The sequence below is a fragment of the Lutjanus erythropterus genome, chromosome 12, assembly GCF_056507025.1.
Source record: "Lutjanus erythropterus isolate fLutEry1 chromosome 12, fLutEry1.hap2, whole genome shotgun sequence".
NCBI classification, from domain to species: domain Eukaryota; kingdom Metazoa; phylum Chordata; class Actinopteri; order Lutjaniformes; family Lutjanidae; genus Lutjanus; species Lutjanus erythropterus.
Window position 1 is genome coordinate 7,154,590 of NC_139328.1, and position 16,762 is coordinate 7,171,351.

General features: G+C 40.1%; 1 protein-coding gene across 2 annotated transcripts in view; it reads right to left on the bottom strand.

Moving 5' to 3' along the window:
* The window catches only part of dnah9l (dynein, axonemal, heavy polypeptide 9 like), a 47,477-nt gene that overhangs the window by 14,400 nt on the left and 16,315 nt on the right, over positions 1 to 16,762 (bottom strand). For both annotated transcript variants that reach the window (XM_084731912.1, XM_084731913.1), the window contains 32 exons: positions 15,517 to 15,642; positions 14,868 to 14,975; positions 14,653 to 14,784; positions 14,404 to 14,564; positions 13,645 to 13,801; positions 13,369 to 13,514; positions 13,122 to 13,238; positions 12,888 to 13,026; positions 12,008 to 12,100; positions 11,702 to 11,896; positions 10,606 to 10,683; positions 10,217 to 10,349; positions 9,740 to 9,867; positions 9,189 to 9,337; positions 8,944 to 9,094; positions 8,644 to 8,775; positions 7,378 to 7,551; positions 7,048 to 7,252; positions 6,420 to 6,585; positions 6,156 to 6,258; positions 5,674 to 5,811; positions 5,386 to 5,487; positions 4,692 to 4,853; positions 3,989 to 4,072; positions 3,465 to 3,574; positions 3,189 to 3,351; positions 2,922 to 3,045; positions 1,215 to 1,357; positions 924 to 1,085; positions 623 to 682; positions 357 to 530; positions 90 to 236 (listed from right to left, as the gene is read on the bottom strand). In XM_084731912.1, the coding sequence (XP_084588038.1) occupies positions 90 to 236; positions 357 to 530; positions 623 to 682; positions 924 to 1,085; positions 1,215 to 1,357; positions 2,922 to 3,045; positions 3,189 to 3,351; positions 3,465 to 3,574; positions 3,989 to 4,072; positions 4,692 to 4,853; positions 5,386 to 5,487; positions 5,674 to 5,811; positions 6,156 to 6,258; positions 6,420 to 6,585; positions 7,048 to 7,252; positions 7,378 to 7,551; positions 8,644 to 8,775; positions 8,944 to 9,094; positions 9,189 to 9,337; positions 9,740 to 9,867; positions 10,217 to 10,349; positions 10,606 to 10,683; positions 11,702 to 11,896; positions 12,008 to 12,100; positions 12,888 to 13,026; positions 13,122 to 13,238; positions 13,369 to 13,514; positions 13,645 to 13,801; positions 14,404 to 14,564; positions 14,653 to 14,784; positions 14,868 to 14,975; positions 15,517 to 15,642 (4,362 nt within the window). The remainder of the gene's footprint in view (positions 1 to 89; positions 237 to 356; positions 531 to 622; positions 683 to 923; positions 1,086 to 1,214; positions 1,358 to 2,921; positions 3,046 to 3,188; positions 3,352 to 3,464; positions 3,575 to 3,988; positions 4,073 to 4,691; positions 4,854 to 5,385; positions 5,488 to 5,673; positions 5,812 to 6,155; positions 6,259 to 6,419; positions 6,586 to 7,047; positions 7,253 to 7,377; positions 7,552 to 8,643; positions 8,776 to 8,943; positions 9,095 to 9,188; positions 9,338 to 9,739; positions 9,868 to 10,216; positions 10,350 to 10,605; positions 10,684 to 11,701; positions 11,897 to 12,007; positions 12,101 to 12,887; positions 13,027 to 13,121; positions 13,239 to 13,368; positions 13,515 to 13,644; positions 13,802 to 14,403; positions 14,565 to 14,652; positions 14,785 to 14,867; positions 14,976 to 15,516; positions 15,643 to 16,762) is intronic.

The following is a 16,762-nucleotide window of genomic DNA, read 5'->3' on the forward strand; positions in this document are numbered from 1 at the left end:
CTGGGAATGGGACCCCTTGAGGAGCACGTGAATGCAGCATTAAGCGCTTCACATCTATTTTACTGTTGCTACAGAGGCCCTGCACATACCTTTTGTTCCTCTGCATCCGCCACAGCTCTCTCTTGGTTAAGTTTGTCTGTCTGTTGTCCTATTTTAGCTAAGAGAGCCTCTATATCTGTGTTCCTCTGCCACAGCTCCACCTCCTGTATCGCCAGCTTGGCTTTCAGATCTTCTACCTGAGCAAGACAGAAAGGAGGAGAGCAGGAAATAAAATCATGAAAATGGTGAGATCGATTGGGGAAAGTACATAGTTTACAATTGCCTGCATTTACATATTATACTGTTTATTGTCTGACCTGTGAAGCAGTTGTCTGCAGTTTCTGTAGACCGTTCTCTAACCGCTCCATCTTCTGGGTCAGCTCTGTGCGTTTTTTCCCCAGCAGGTTGCCGTACAGTTTCATAAACTCCAGGAAACTCTTCGGCGTCGTGTAGTTAAAGTGTTTCTCACTCTGCTGGTACTTGACACTCACCTGCACAGTGTGGATGAACAGGAAACCCAAGAGATGGTGTCATGGCAGGTGTCAAGAGTAGTTATCACCCATGGTGCTTCACAGTAGCTCACCTCATTGACACTGGTGTGGGCGTAGGAGATGAACTCACTGATAGATGCCCGCACATTTGGCTGCAAAGGATAAACACAAGCAAGGATTTAGGGAATTATTATATTGGTGACATTATTTTTCTTAATATATTTGATAAAATCTAACAGCTATAATATTTCTCTGGCATTTTTTGGTCATAAATTCATAAATATGGATCTACTTTCTTTACCATTATTTAAGATACAAGTTTCTAGTCTTAAACTCCTGAAGAGCAGAGGAATTAACAAAGGGAATATATGTGCTAGTTGAATGTGCTGTCACCTCCAGTCCAGGTATCTTCTCTATGAAAGTGGAGCTGACAGACTGCAGGGCGAGCTGAGGCCAGGGGTGGAACCAGTCTATGGCTGTACAATTCACCAGAGCCGGAAACTTCCGTGCACGTGTCCGCAATGTGAACCCAACCGGGGAGAAACACAAGACGACCTGAAGGACGAAGAGGGTGTTATATGCCATCAGTGATGTGGGAAAATGTGTTTTAATAAAGCAGACATCATTTTACACTTTTATATCATATCATACAATGCTTAATATTACATAAGCGATGTTTCAGACCTTGAGCTGCCGTCTTATCCTCTCAATAAAGAAGCTCCAGCAGTTGTCTCTGGTGTCTATGAGGCCTAATCCTCTCAGCTCCATCCGGATCGAAGTCACAATCATATCCACTTCTTCATCACTAAACAGGTCTGGAATATCCCCTAAATAACACAGACAATGCAAGATTGTCTGTTGTGCATTTGTTCCTATTTACAGTTTAATGTGAATAGAGTACAGTACTCAGTAGGAGATTTATTAATTTTTACCAGAGGGGATGACCCAGTCGGAAGGTTAGGGTTATCTTAACCCCCAAGGGTTTACAAGTGCAGCACAGATGCTACTGAACAATCACAGAAATATTATAGGGATGTTATACACAGAACTGTATCTCTATTATCCTCTCTTACTGTGACTACACAATTCTGCTTGTCACTTTGACCATAAAGGTCACACTATTCAGTAGAGTATAGAGGCTACAAATTAAGTATAGAATTGAGTGTTTATAGTGTCTAATTTATAGCACATTATTGATCCATGATGAAACTGAGAGAAGGACAGGACTGAATGGAAAATACGGCATTTCAAATCCACCTGCTATCTCAGTACTACAGACAGCACCATGGATTTATCAATACACAGCACATTAAGGCTGCTGATAGTTCAGAGCCATGGTCAGGGGCATAGATTGTAACTTCCACAAACATCAGCCTGATAAAGGATCAATCATTCAGGCAGTCTAGACTAACATATACAGCTAAACAAGCTCTATGTCCTGCACTCTCTGCTACTACGTGATGGAGAAGAGGGATGACAGGTTATCAAGATACATTTTGCTAACAATGGGTTATGGCATCTCAGCTCAAATACCTGCTAAGAGTACTGTATACTGGCTGTTAATACTTCATTCAAACAAAACACACTTTTGGTGTGTTTGATGGGGACAAAACATGTAAAAGTTTAAAGTGTAATCTCTAATGCCGTCTGTTCAATGGGACTGAGTCATTCGTGCACCAGACCATTAATGAAAAATATAATTCACAGCTACATTTTGGCCACGTCTGTGGTTCCACTAACCACCAACCACAGAAAAATTTGGCTGATGAAAATCTTAAGACAGTTGAATTTATACTCTGAAACTCTGTAAAAGCATCCACAAAGGGTCCTTGATATTCCCTTGAAGGAAGCGTGCCTTCAGCAGTGTGGGAGTCAAGTTATGTTTAGATGTTTTAGTGTGATGAAGAAACTCAGTCTGTATTCTGTTTGATAGTTTATATAAATGGAGATGAGTGATTTCCTTTAATAAGTTAAAAGTAAGCTGTTAAATGTGCATAATAAATAAACATTTGATTAAATTCATGTCGATGTGAGCATGACATTTGAGAAAAGGTCACAAAGAGAAATAGATCTCTGGTTCATGGAAGTGAATTTGTTCAGTTGAGACTTAAGTAATTACTGAGCCTTACAGTTTTCTTACTGTAGAAAAGTTATTATGCGATTACTTAACCTCTAAATGCTCCTGTAAAAAGGTAAAAATGTGCATTAAAAATACTTTGTTTTATCCTGTTTTACACAGAAGTCCTGTGTTTTTCTTGCTCGAGTTACTGTATGCAAGTTAAACCGAGGCAATCGTTAAGCTTCACCTCCGCACAAGTAACTCTTCACACACTAAAGCTGGAATTCTTTTTCATGAAAAGAAGAGTCACACATCGGTCAGCGTATCCAAACCTGAGGCCAGCATATCGTTGATGAGCACCAGGAAACGTTCATCTGGAATCTGGGCGTCTGTATGAAGGAACACTGTCCCAATGTTCTTCACCCCCACTTTTATATACAATGCTGCTATATCACTCTGCAGACGACAGGTTGCAGAAAAGGGACAAAGAATATGTAAATATGACATGCTACAGGTTCACCTGGCATTTAGTTTTATCAAAGAGTGCAATGACATTTTGCATCTATTGTGAGTGCACGCACAAGTAAATGCACGTTTACCTTGAGGTCATTGATGCCGTAGCCTTTACGCAGAGTGATCTGGAAAACTTCCAGTGAGCTGAGGAAGGCAGCGAGGCGACACAGACTCTGCTTCCCACTGCCACCGACACCCACGAGCAGGGCGTTACCATAGGGGGCCTCCAGGATGCGACTGATACGACACCTGAACACAAACACCAGTTTCAACAGAGTGTGTATGGTCTGTGGTTCATATGTGTGCTCATCTGTGCAAATCCTCCCTTGTGCACGTTAGCAGATGGTATATGTTTGACTTACACATGCTGGATAGCTTCTTCAAACAGTACCAGGTCCATGACGGCGTGCAGCTCATTATAATGCTCCAGAGCATCAGCTAGTGTCTTCTGGAGTTTCTCCCAGTCTGAAGCCTGAAAACACGGGCAAATAAACAAACTTTGCTTACTTGAGAAAGGGCAGCATTGTGAAAGTAACCATGGGATAACTTCCAGATACATAATGAAATTAAGTTCTTATCAAGACTTGAGTCGATTAACTTTCAATTCAAACCCTACATAGAAAAGAAAGGTAATTAGTTTGCTAATGACAGCACATTCATCCTCATTTATTTTCTGACAGATTAGACATGACAGCAGAATTCATGCCATAAGGTTTTTGAATAAGTGAGCTACAGATAATCCACACTGCAAATTGATTCAAGTCAAAAACAATTAAACTCGCCCATTTTATTACCACAGTTAATAAAGAATAAATGGATGCTTGAAAGGAGCAACATGGGCATCAGATTGGAAAAGCTTGTGTGTGTCTGTCTGCATGTGTCGAACCTGGTGATAGCGAGGCTCTCCCACTCCCTGGGCAAAATGACAGTACACCAAAGGCTGGTGGATGAAGATGGACTCATCTATTCCCTGGAGGAAAATTGGCACAAACAGAGATATGAGAAAGGCAAGAAAACACAGAACATGCCACAGTTAAACTGCCCTGCAATGGTTAGAAATAGACCAATTATTTTCAGTTTCTGCCACAGGCAGCTGCTGAGTTGATTAAAAAAAAGACACTTTCCACCTAACACTCTACATTTTTACAACATATTTATTTAGCAGACGTGTATATTATGGCATACAAGATTTATAGGCCTTTTCTTTCATATTTACCAAATAACAATGAAAAGCAAAAAAAAAAGCCAACAAAAACAAACAATCAAATTCAAACAAACTCATCCACCCACCCAGGCAGCACAAATGTTCAATAAAGTGGCAGACATTTCTGCTAGGTATGTGTTTTAACTTTTTTTTGTCATTTTATAGTGTTATTATTATCATGCAATGCATATCCCTTTATGGCATTGCAGTAAAAGAGCATAATGCTTAGTCAATTTGATGAAGCAGAATTGAACATCAATTCAATTGAACAGACAGGAGAAGGACAGAGGACCAGACAAATGAGCACTTTTGACCAGACCGGTTAGTATTTTAGTATAAACATATTCAAAGATAAGGACGTAACTGCACTTTCCCTATTTCTTACCTCAAAATATCTCTTGCCGGTGTCCAGCAGGATTTTGTTGAAGAGTTCGACGTCTTTTTCTTCCATCAGTTTGTCGGAGTAGACCCTGGAGCTCTCATGCAGCCACAGATGAACCAGGTCCATGGGGTAACGGATACTCTCCGGGAGGGCAAACAGGATACCCTACACACCAAGATACACAAAACAAACACAGTCACACACGCTTGACGTTTAAGTTTAATTTATCTGATACATCTCCATCCCCACAAAACAGGTTTCTAACCAACAGGAAGAGAGTCAAATATACTGTACGTGGCTTCACAGCTGAAATGGATATTTAATCTTTCAGCAATCGCTAATTATTCCACTGTAAACTACAGATAATGGACCTGAGCCTCATAATTAAATATAACTCATTCAAGTGTGCAACATAAAATAGTTTTGTAGGTAAACCTTTATATTAACTTATCTGAAATAAGCATCACTAAGGTCCTTATAAGATGCCTTTAAATACAACAACAACGAAAGTGAGTTTAACTCAGTAAATGTCTTTGCATTGCTATTATAAAAAAATAGTAATGATAATAAGCATCTTACAAGGGCCTTATTGCCTGTTTACTAATGCTTATTCCAGGCATCTATATATAAAATGTTACTGTTTGGATTTTTTATCTGACTGAATGAGTGAGTGAGAGTGTGTGTGTGTGTGTGTTACCTGGAAAATATTAGAGAGGTCTCGTAGGTTGAAGATGTAGTGGAAGCGTATCGCTGTAGGAAGGAAGTTCTGACTGATTTTTTGATGCAGACAGATCGCTGCCTGGATAAGCAGAACAAAAAGATGGATAGATATTGAGATAAATGGATAGATACTGGAACAGACAAACAGATGGGCATTATTATAGATAGAATATCTGATAAATTGATAGAATGATATATGCACTGTTCAGAAAACTGAAATTAGGTTATAATGTAGACAAATGCTGCACTGATCATATGAATGTACCTGTATGAGAGTCCCAACTGAGCGGGACACCCCGTAGCTGAATCCTCCCTGAAGGAAGTGAGCTGACAGGATGCTGGAGAAGATGGTTGCTAATGCATCTGCGCCGGGGAAATGTACTGCAAACACTGAGAAATGCCTCTGAAAGGGGTAATGAGAGATGTGACAATGACCTTTCATTAAAACACTATAGGAAGCAGCTGTCAAACTGCTCTCTAAATGTAATTATTGACTAGAAACTTGTTGTCATCTCTTATCAGCTTCTGAGGACATTCTCACTTCAATTTCAGTTCTGTTTTGTTTTGTTTTTTTGGCTTGTTTATCATTTCTTGGATGTGTAATTGCTTCGTGCTTTTACTGCTGATTAAATCCATTCTCTGTTCATTTGCAACTTGATAAACTACTTTGTAAAAATGCTTCATGAGTTAATTAAGTAAAGTAATTGTAGCAGAGAGAGCGATGGTGATGTATGTCAACACGTATACCTGCAGTCTGGGGTTGATAGAGAAGCTTCCAGCTGTTGGGTTCATGCAGGTGATATACTGGCAGTTATGAATTTCTTTCAGCACCAGCCGTTGTCTGTCATACCTGCAGAAGTTTGTTTCTATTTAAATTCAATCTAACCATTAAATTAAGTATAACCTTTATTAACTGCACAGAACAAGTGTTTATTTAAAGGTGTGGGCGTGTAACTGTTCTGTACAATTATGCAAAATTAGATCATTGTGCGTGCATTGTCTCTGTCTCACCAGTGGTTGTAGTCAAGGTGCTGGCGTATGAGTGTGTGCGGCTGAACGGTTCCATAAATGTCCACCTCGGGCATGTTGAGGTCGTCTATGAAGTAGATGAGTCTCTTGGCGGTAGGAGGAGCAAATTTGCGACCAGCTTTTTTCTCGAGGGGTTTCTCCAGGACACCTGAGGTCCAGTTAATGCAGTTTGCACCACGAAACGAGAATTCAAAATACAAATAATGAATGCTATGTAATTCAAGTAATAATAAAGGAACAGTTTGGATTTTTTTGAAGTGGGGTGTAAGAGGCACTCTGTGTATTAACTGCAGTAGATCGCTGTTGACATATCGCCAGATTGTGAGGGTCAGTGCTGACTGACATCTACTGCAGCTAATACAGTACATGACTATTGAGAAGTACCTCATACAACCTTCAAAAAATCTAGTTCAGTATTACACTGAGATGTCAACACACTGTGATACAATCAGGGTCAGAATCTTATTTGTAGATGGGATTCTAAAATAATTAGCACTGATATACCTTGTAAAACCCCTACAGTACCATCAGTAATAGTAGGATCTGTATTTAAATTTAGTAAGCACCAATCCCCTGTCAAAATATTTGTTCTCATTGCTGTGATTCTTACGCTGCAGCATGGCTGAGGTGGTGTAGTAGTTGAAGGGAACTTTAGCCACCATGTAGTCCTCCTTCAGCTTGGCCACCTTGTCCGACACCAGGATGGTCTTGCCCACTCCGGCGTTGCCCACTAACATGATAGGTTTGCCCCTCTGGAGCAGCAGGTCCATGAAGTAGGTCAGACAGATGGTTTCTGGAGTGTGGACCAACACAGTCTGAAAACACACATTGCATGACCTGAGTGAAAGGGCTTGTCCAAAATGGGGTAAATAATGAGTATAAACATAACGGCCAGTGATTCTGTTGTCTGTACACAACTACATAATCATTAGTACGCAACCTGTAGTGGTACGTCGGGCTCCAGCTCAAATGGTAACATCTTCTCGCTCCAGGGAGTGAACTTTTTAGTCTCAGAGTCGATGTAATAGTCAAAGACGGTGCCTTGGGAAGGAAACTTCACGGCTCTCATCTCTTTAGACCACCAGCGGCTGAATTCAGCACGATAGTCATTCAGCTAGTTGAGAAAAAACACAATATCATGATGTGATGTAATAATCTCGCTGGTACCACAACTTCCGATTTCATTGCTTCATATTGTTCTCCTACTGCTGCCAGCTTCACGTCACTGAACACACACATTCAATTTCTTAATGCCTGTATGGTGTAAGAGAATATCATGAATAGAAAAGATTTATTCAAATGGTTCAAGTGCCACAGAATAATTTGTGAAAGATGACAAAACTGTGTTTTAAAATAGGAGAAAACTAGAGCTAAATTAATTAAAAACAGTTTAACTGTTTAAATCTCATGCATTAGGCACATAAATAAACAAGAGATGATGGTGCCATGATATGTCAAAATGTGTCTTGTGTGCACATTAAAAAGGAAGATAATGTATAAGCCCTTTTTCCATCAAAGCAAAACACTTTGGTGATAGTTTGGTACAGAAAAAATGTGAAAGTATGGAAATCATAAATAAAATGCACCCCTCCAGGGACTGTGTGTGTTTAGGAAGTAAGGATGCACACCCGCACCATCATTATGCCAGAGTTACAGAACAACCAATGAAAGTTGCATTTGTTTGACCTGCTGTCCGTGTTGTTGGAATCAAACTGAACATTGTGAAAAATTACTATATATAAATGACTGACTGCCAAAACCCCACAGCCTCAATATCCGACAGTCAGCAGCAGCTGAAGGTGGCGCAAGCCAGCAGTAACTGAACAGTTGTGGAAAGGCAGCAGCGTTCCCTCCAGCACGGATTAAAATCTGTCCCACTGGTCTGTTCTGGGCACAAACACACTGGAACAATTTAGAAGCAGTTTATAAGAAAAGTAACTGTTGTTTACAGTTAGCAGATGTGTTTTCACGTTGGAAATATGATCATGACAGGTGGTTGTACGAGGGTTTTGGCAGTCAGCTGCTATTCCGTCTTACCGGTACTGCACATTGGCACTGAATCATTTAATGGTACAGTGTACCGGACCGTATCAGCTTTCTTTCACTGAGATTCTAAGATTATCTAAGATTGCCTAACTATCTAACATGTAAAATACAGCCGTCTAAAGAAGCGAGCTCTTCAAGAAAACATTAAGTCACCACGCACATGATCCTGGAAGAGGGCCCCTCCAAAGGCCCAGACACAGGCGAAAACAAAGTAGATCTCATAAAGTTCTCGGGGAGAGTCAGCAGGAGTGTTTTCTTCTGTCAGCAGGCAGTCAAGCAAGGAACACAGTGTCTGACAAAACACATGAACATGTTCAACATGCAAGAATGCAACACAAAAATTCATCTTCTGGTTTAATAACACAGAGGAGATGAGGTGTAAAGGTGTGCGACACATTGATTAAGACTGTTTGGCTTGTATGTGTGTCACATGTAATGAGCACTTTGTGTGTATTCTCACCTGCACCATGCTGTTCTCTGGTATGGGAGTGATGGTTTTCAGGTTGCAGCGGACTTGTTCCAGGCAGTATGGCACATACTTATCAAACAGAATGGTGAGGTTGGCTCGCTCTGATTGGGCCTGTCTGGTGTCTATCCAGCTAGTCACATACCTGGGAATACAGGAAAGACAGCACTGCCTATCTAAGCTAAGTGCAATTTAAAAGTTCATGATTTTACGTGTGTGTGCTTGTATGTGTGTCGTACGAGCTCCAGCCAAGGTCCTGCGGGTTGACGTAGAGTATCCCTGCCCTGGACACAGTAGCCGGAGTGGCAGCCTTCAGATGAGAAATCTCAAACAGGAGACGCATGGAGGAGGACAAACTGATCCTTTCGTTACTGGCAAGAGTCAGGACCTGGACAGAGGAGAGGGAAAAAAAATGTTCTGTAGAGCTTAAGCTTTTGTTCAAATATACACAACAGCAGCAAAATGTGAAGCAATTGATAAACAAACCCTCGGATAAGGGACAAAATCCAGCATTAGAGGTAGGGCTCTCACAATATCAGATTATCACTACACGATTAAAAGAATTCATGATAACGATATTATTGCAATATATAGAGAGATATATTCTATAGCCTCTTTTTTGGCAAAATAAATGACACTAAAAAAAATATTCACACTTGAGAAGCTGAAATCACTCAGAAATCAGGACTTGGTTATTATGATTCATGTATATTCATGTGTATTATTGTCATTATATCAATATTTCATTTCATAAGTATGGAAACTGGATAATATCAGAGAACAACCAGACCTTATTGTCATCCATAACTGTGTTGAGTGACTCAATCCACATGGGGTCAATATCCCCGTCCAGAACAATCCATTTGGGTCCATCATGGCCCACCGAGGTCAGCTCCCTCATGGTAGAGGAGAACAGACCTGCAGTAAATAGTAAAATATACAGTGGTATATCAACAGTATTTTCTTTACACTGTTCCTGCACCTGCCACCTTCACTGGGAAAAAACATACAATCATTAATATTGTGCTAAAGCAACTTATTCCATATCAAAACAATTCAAACAAGAGTTAAGTCTGAACCAGAAAAAAATACTTTAACAAATTCTAATTAATTCTGAGAAGAGGTTTGGGAATAAATTATAGACTTGGCACCAAAATAACTTCTGCTTGACAGCAACCCAAAATCTGGTTCTGGCCCAAAAACACAGGTTCCCTTGATCATCATTTACAGCTTATTAAATTCCTCGTATAATCCTCAAGCCCCTCACCATCTTTCCACTCTCTGGTAGCAGGATGCAGGTATCCAAACAGCTCATCTGTAGTCACTGCTTTAGGGTTGATATCGCTCCACACAGGCTTCATTTTCATGTTTGCGTAGGTTCTGTGGAGAGTCTTCAGGATCTGATGAATAAACATAAATATTTGACACACTGTGCACAAAAGCAAATCAATCAGTACCATTCCAGCTCATACAAGATGTTTGATGCAACATCTTTGTGTTAATAAAACAAACACCTACAATAACACCCATACTTAACAGTAGAATTGCAACCTGAGTTTGTTCACCTTGTGTTTGAGTATGAGGGCTGTTATAAAAAGTGTCTTTGAAAATAAAAGGGCCAATTACTAATTTTTATGTAGTTATACGGAAATTAACCTGGCTCTTTCCAGTTCCTGGTCCGCCGACTACAAACACGGAGTGTCTGACAGCCAGCAGCTCCTCCAGCTGCGTCACCTGTAGACACACAAGCATCAACGCACATATTTTACTGGATTTCTGGTCACATAAATACTAAAAGTAATCAATGAACAAATAGACCTAGTGCAGAATATGAAAATCTTCACTCATGGGAGGTCTGTTTTTGTGTTGCTGATCATGATCGCTAATAACCTATGAGCCATGTCGGCCGAAACCGATCATGTTTTTGTTTGGTCAGAGCAGCTGTGTAGCATATTATGTCAGTTTGGCTACTCTGTAGTGTATTTGAATCTCCAACAGGTGGCAACATAACATAGGCTAGAAATACTGTGTGACTGTACATAGTAAACAAGGTGGGAGGCAGGACTGCACTACACACATGCATGTTCAGGAGTGGTGAAGCGAAGGTTTTTAAACAGATGTTTTGGTATAGCTTTGCTACTTTAAAAACAGGAGCGCCATCAACTTCAGTCTGGACTGCGCGCTTTGGATTCATTCTACATTCACAAGGAAGCACTGACATGTGAGGAAAAAAAAAATCTGAAATTCAAGGACTCGAGGTGAGTAAATGCAAATCATTTTGGGGGTGAAATGCTCCTTTAGGTTAGTTAGGCTGTGACACCAGCTCAGCTGAGAATAGGCTCAAGTTTTTTTTGCATCATTGATCAGTTTTTGCGATTGGCAACTAGAAAGCATTTATCAGGATCTTCCAGATTGCATATTTTTACTGAATATCATCGATAATAATCTGCAGTACATTGATCTGGGCGCCACCATTAAAAAAGGAATAATGTACAATATAGCCAAGTCAAAACCTGTACTTCACTTTAAGTATATACAAGTATAAATAACTGTAAACACAGTGATAATCTCTTTTATTCACCAGTTATATATTTCTATTTAGTGTATTCATGTGTCTTGGTCTACAATCCTAAAATAGCATCTTTCCTTCTTTTTGTCCCAACAAAAATTATACTTAAACCCTTGAGTATTTTAATTTTTTTCACAGAGAACAAGAGCACTTCCATTTCAGCCTAAAGTTAAAATGAGACACCTTAAGTATGAAGTTCTCTTCAGGCTGCAGGCGCAGTTCACTGACTGACTGGCGAACAGCGTTCTCCAGCTCAGGGTCTCTCTTCCTCGGCACGTCCAGCTGAGGAAACAGGTCACTGATAAGCCCAAGGAATATCGGCACGTCGCTGGTCACTATCTTAGGCAGGTTGAAGTCCCTCAGTGCCCGCATCAGCACCTAGATAGGAAGTGACAGTTTGGATCATAATGGAAACACACTTATTAATTATATGTGTGACGCTTCAGTGTGAATGACAGCTTCCACCAGTGACAACAGATTGATACGTACCTGTTCCTCAGGTCTGCTCCGGTCCTCTCTCTTCAGAGACCCGGCCACAACCAGGACTGATTTTATAGCCCTCAATCCCCAATCGTAATGATCCTAACAGATAGAGGGAATTAAAGGGAGTGTTTTTGTCTTCCAATACAGAAGAAGATTTTTAAAGCAGCCCAACAGTATTTTGAAAACCAGTATTTTGATACCAGCGTAATTATGGATTCTACTTATTGGTCCAATTCTTTATCAGTTCTCTTATTGATTCCTGATCAATTTTCTCTGTGGAGGAGACATAAGCCTACACAGTTTCTTAGCGTCAATGCAATTGTTTTATCCCTGAGTCTGAACAGTCTTGAAAGAGTAGAGAAAAGGCATGAATGTGACCCTGGTGTTCAAAACCTCCACTGTCTGTTAGTAGTTGTAGAGAATTTGTTTTCATTCATTCATTATTAGTTTAGAGTAACATAGGCAGGAGTTCGATGTCAATGATTTGCAATGCGTAGGATTGCATAGGCATAGAATTCCAATAAATCAGATCATTTGGAACCAGTTCTCAACAGAAAGTGGTTCTCAGCTCTCATTCCTATGCTAAAAGAGTTGTGTGAAGTGGAATAAGACCCAGTCCATTACCTGATTAATGAGCAAGACACATTTAAATGCAGTTGCCCTACTTGCACCATTTGTTGCATTTACATAAAACTGAGACCCAAAAGTCTGTTCAGTGTTTGTAACTGTGTTTGCATTGATAAATATGTACAGCATTTCCCTAACTGTTGTCATCTTTTCATTCCTTTAGCATTCATAATAACTTTCTAAACAGTATGTGTTTATCATGAGACAGCACAAGGAATAGTTATAGTATGTTCAGTGGTTTTTTTTTAATTTTATGTACCTGTTTAGACAGAAGCTCCTTACAAAGAGTGTAGAGGCTGATGAACTTGCGTGCCAACAGACGAGCATCTATGAAGCCCTCCGCCACCAACATGATCTCACAGATGAGCTCAAAGTCTGGGATCACCATGGCACAGGGCCTGGACAGTTAGCAAACCAGCTATCAATAAATCGTCTTTGACATTTGTTAACTCTTGCACATAAAATCTCCTCTTCCTCTCTGTTTATACCACACCTGAATAGAGCCTTGAGGTTCTCTGGGAGCTCGGCCCTGCCAGCATAACCCGGGTTCAGAGTGATGAAGATCCCCACGGTTGGCTTTAGCTCAATCTCCTCTCCGAGGAAATGAAACCTACATACACACAGTAGCAATAACAGATAACTAATGAGGTCCGCAGAGAAATCTCAGACTGGATTATCAGACAAATTCATGAATAAATATTTGAATAGCTTATGATGCATGTCATTATTTCCACATCTACCTCTGTTTCTTGTTGCGCACAGCATCCTGTATAGTCTTGACTTGGACAGCTACCACAGACAGCACTTCCACTAAAATCCTGTTGAACTCATCAAAGCATCCCCACACCCCTGTCTGAGCCAGACCCTTATAAATGTTGCCTATGGACTGAAGAAATGTGATGGAGAGACAGAGACAGAGAGTAAATTGAAGGGTGGAATGAACATAAATCACAATATGAATGCAGTAAATATGACATAATGGACACTAAAGAGACCGTCTGGAGAATCTGTGCTACCTTGTAGTCCATCTGTTCCGAGCAGTTGAACACATAAACCATGATGCCCAGGGAGCGTCCCAGGTCTTTGGTGGTCTCTGTCTTACCAGTGCCAGCAGGACCGGAGGGGGCACCACTCATAGTCAGATGGAGAGACTGGGTCAGTGTTATATAACACCTAGCACAGGTAAAATCAAAATATAACATCATCAGTAAGCAAAGAAATAACAATTTGGATCCAGTCATCCTGTGCATTTGTAAAAATGTGGTATGATATGCAATGTGATCAGACATGAGACTTCAATGTTTGTATTTTTGCCCTCATTTTATCGTAGGAGGTTGACAAAACAAACTTGTTTCTTTCTTTATACTTGAATTTACATCTGTTTGCGTGGGCGTTATCTACTTTCAACCACTACACAGCTTGAATGGAGCACCGATAATTACTTATGGGTACAATGATTGTTGGGAAAAAAAACAGAAACATGAACAACTCCAAGACTTGATTAATGTATCAGGTGTACAGTCGTGATACAAATGAAAAACAAGCAAATTACCAGACACCCACAGATAAATAGTTTTCTTCATATTATTATTGTTTGCCCACAATAAACAAGAAAACTATTTATCTGTGGGCGCCTGTATTTTGTTTTAAATGTTTTTCCTCGCCCTGTCCACATGCGTCACACACCACCTGTCTTTTTAAAGCGCACATTGTTGATGTGTACAGTCCGTGTGCATGTGTGCTGACGCAGCATATAGCACTATGTGTATGTGTACCTGTCAGTGAGAGGAGTGATGACCAGTCTGTTAGTGTTCCCCAGGTATTCATAGCTGAACTGGAACTGAGCGTCACAGATATTAACGTAGCAGTGTCTGGTTTCATCATCCCAGCGATGGCGTAACTGGGACAGCCACGCAAAGGCCTGACCTGTTGTCACCTAAGAGACACATACATCAACACTGACAGAAGGGTCTTCTTGCTTATGTAATGAGTCATTCAACAAATATACAGTACGTCTGACTTACCTTCTGACTTATGAGATTGGCGACCACGTCTCGAGCGTGAACATCGATAGTACAGACAGTCATAATTTTCTGTCTGTCCCCAGGGGTCAAATCACCAAGCAGCATGTGGATCAGTGAGTTCAGCTGTGTGACCTAGAAAACCAGAATTCAATGTCACAGATTAAATTAACCACCCACTATCCTAACGAGATCTTACTCTGGATTTGTAGAACTACCTGTTTTCTATTGTAGTCTTTGAGAGCTGTTTCAAATCCCTCCTCCACCCTCTCAAAGGCGATGCCCACATCTGTGGCCCACCACACCTGACTACCAGTCAACCCAACCTGTCAAGTATAACAAAGTTAAACACACTACAAAGACTTTTAACTGGTTATGAAACAGCCAAAACCTAATGATGATGCCTATATCTAACCAACATAAGCAAACAAGGCCATTGGTGGGATCCTGGGGCAGGAACGGCAATGAGAGGAAGGGACAGTGATAGAGCACAACTTGGTCGGTCATTCAACAGATGAAGAGAATTGAAGGATTTGAAAGGATTAAAGACAAATCCAGGTATGTAATAGGTATAATTTTATTCATGAAATACACTGCAAGACATGTGTTACTGTGTACAGTCCTTGGATGTATAGAACACTTTGGACATTACTATAAAATAACTGGTTTCTAACATAACATTTTATGTTGGCCTTACCACTGAATTATATCTTGATGTTAGTTTATTATTATGAAGACAAAACATGAATTGGGAATGTTGATAATTTTACCTTTGCCAACAGAATTACTACCAAGTCTGTTCCTTGTAGCTGCTTTAAAGTGGTAATTGCATGTGCTGAATTGTACATTATTGTCAAATGATCAGACCTGTGCAGGGTAGTCAAACAGCCACTGGTCTCGCGGTTTGTCCTCATAGGCAGCCACGGCCTCCTGGATCTCCTTTCGAACCGTACAGCGCATGGTGCTCTCTAAGGCACTCAACCAACACTCTGCCTGAAACAAGACACAGAGTACATGAAAATAAAAACAGAGTTTCATCCAGTACACCCCTGTAGGAAAGTTTTAGGGACCTGGCATTACATTCCCTAAAAGTTCTTCCACATGATGAATGTGTCCGACCTTTACAGAACATAAAACGTCCTCTTTTGATTATGAAAGTGCTGCAGTTCAAAGTTTCCTATTAAACTTCAAGGGAATGTTCTGTTTTGGTTATTTTATGGTCACATTGCAACATTACAAAGAGGACATGTGGGATATTAAAGGAACAATCTGTAATATATTCTCTGGAATAAGTCATAATACATACAATAAAATATGCAATCATATATTAAAGAAACATTCTAAGTTGAAAAACTCATTTCTTTGACAACAATGCTAGAGCCACGGTGTCGTCCTTTGATATTTCTATTCCAGCCTGTAACGTGTGTTTGCTCTTGAAGTGTTCCTGCTGCCTGCTGACACGACTCGCTTCAAACATAGATTGTTTATTAAATAGGATTTCAACCTATATGACATACCGTCTATGGCTCCAACTTGCTGTTTAGACGGCAGTACTCATTTCGGCTGTGCAATTTTTACATATTGCTCCTTTAAGAGAACATTACTAAATGGTCCCCAGTTGGTCATATGAGAGAGTTTCTTTGAGGACTTAAATAGAACACTTTCATATGGGTCTAATTTGGTCATATAATAACAGTTTCTTATATGACGTCAGGGGGGAAAGTTCCTTTTTGGTTATTTTATGGTCACACTACAACATTACAAAGACGGCATTTGGGATGTTAACATTCCCTCTTTGTCACAGGAGGACATTTCGTTCAGGACTGCGTCTAACTGCATTCTACATCCACACTGTGAATGTCTGGGAACATTATGGGAACATTACAAGACAATGTCCTTTATACCAGCAGGGATGTTCTCAGAATGTTCTGTACAATATATAACTGGATAATGGGCATGACAATAATCACGCAACTGTATACACACAGTTCTATACATATTGTATATATGATAAGTAATTCATTATAGCTATACTATATTAATGTGACAAATGAATACAGCAATAATTGAGAGCAACTGTATTTTTTATCTGCACACAAAGAAATATAATTTA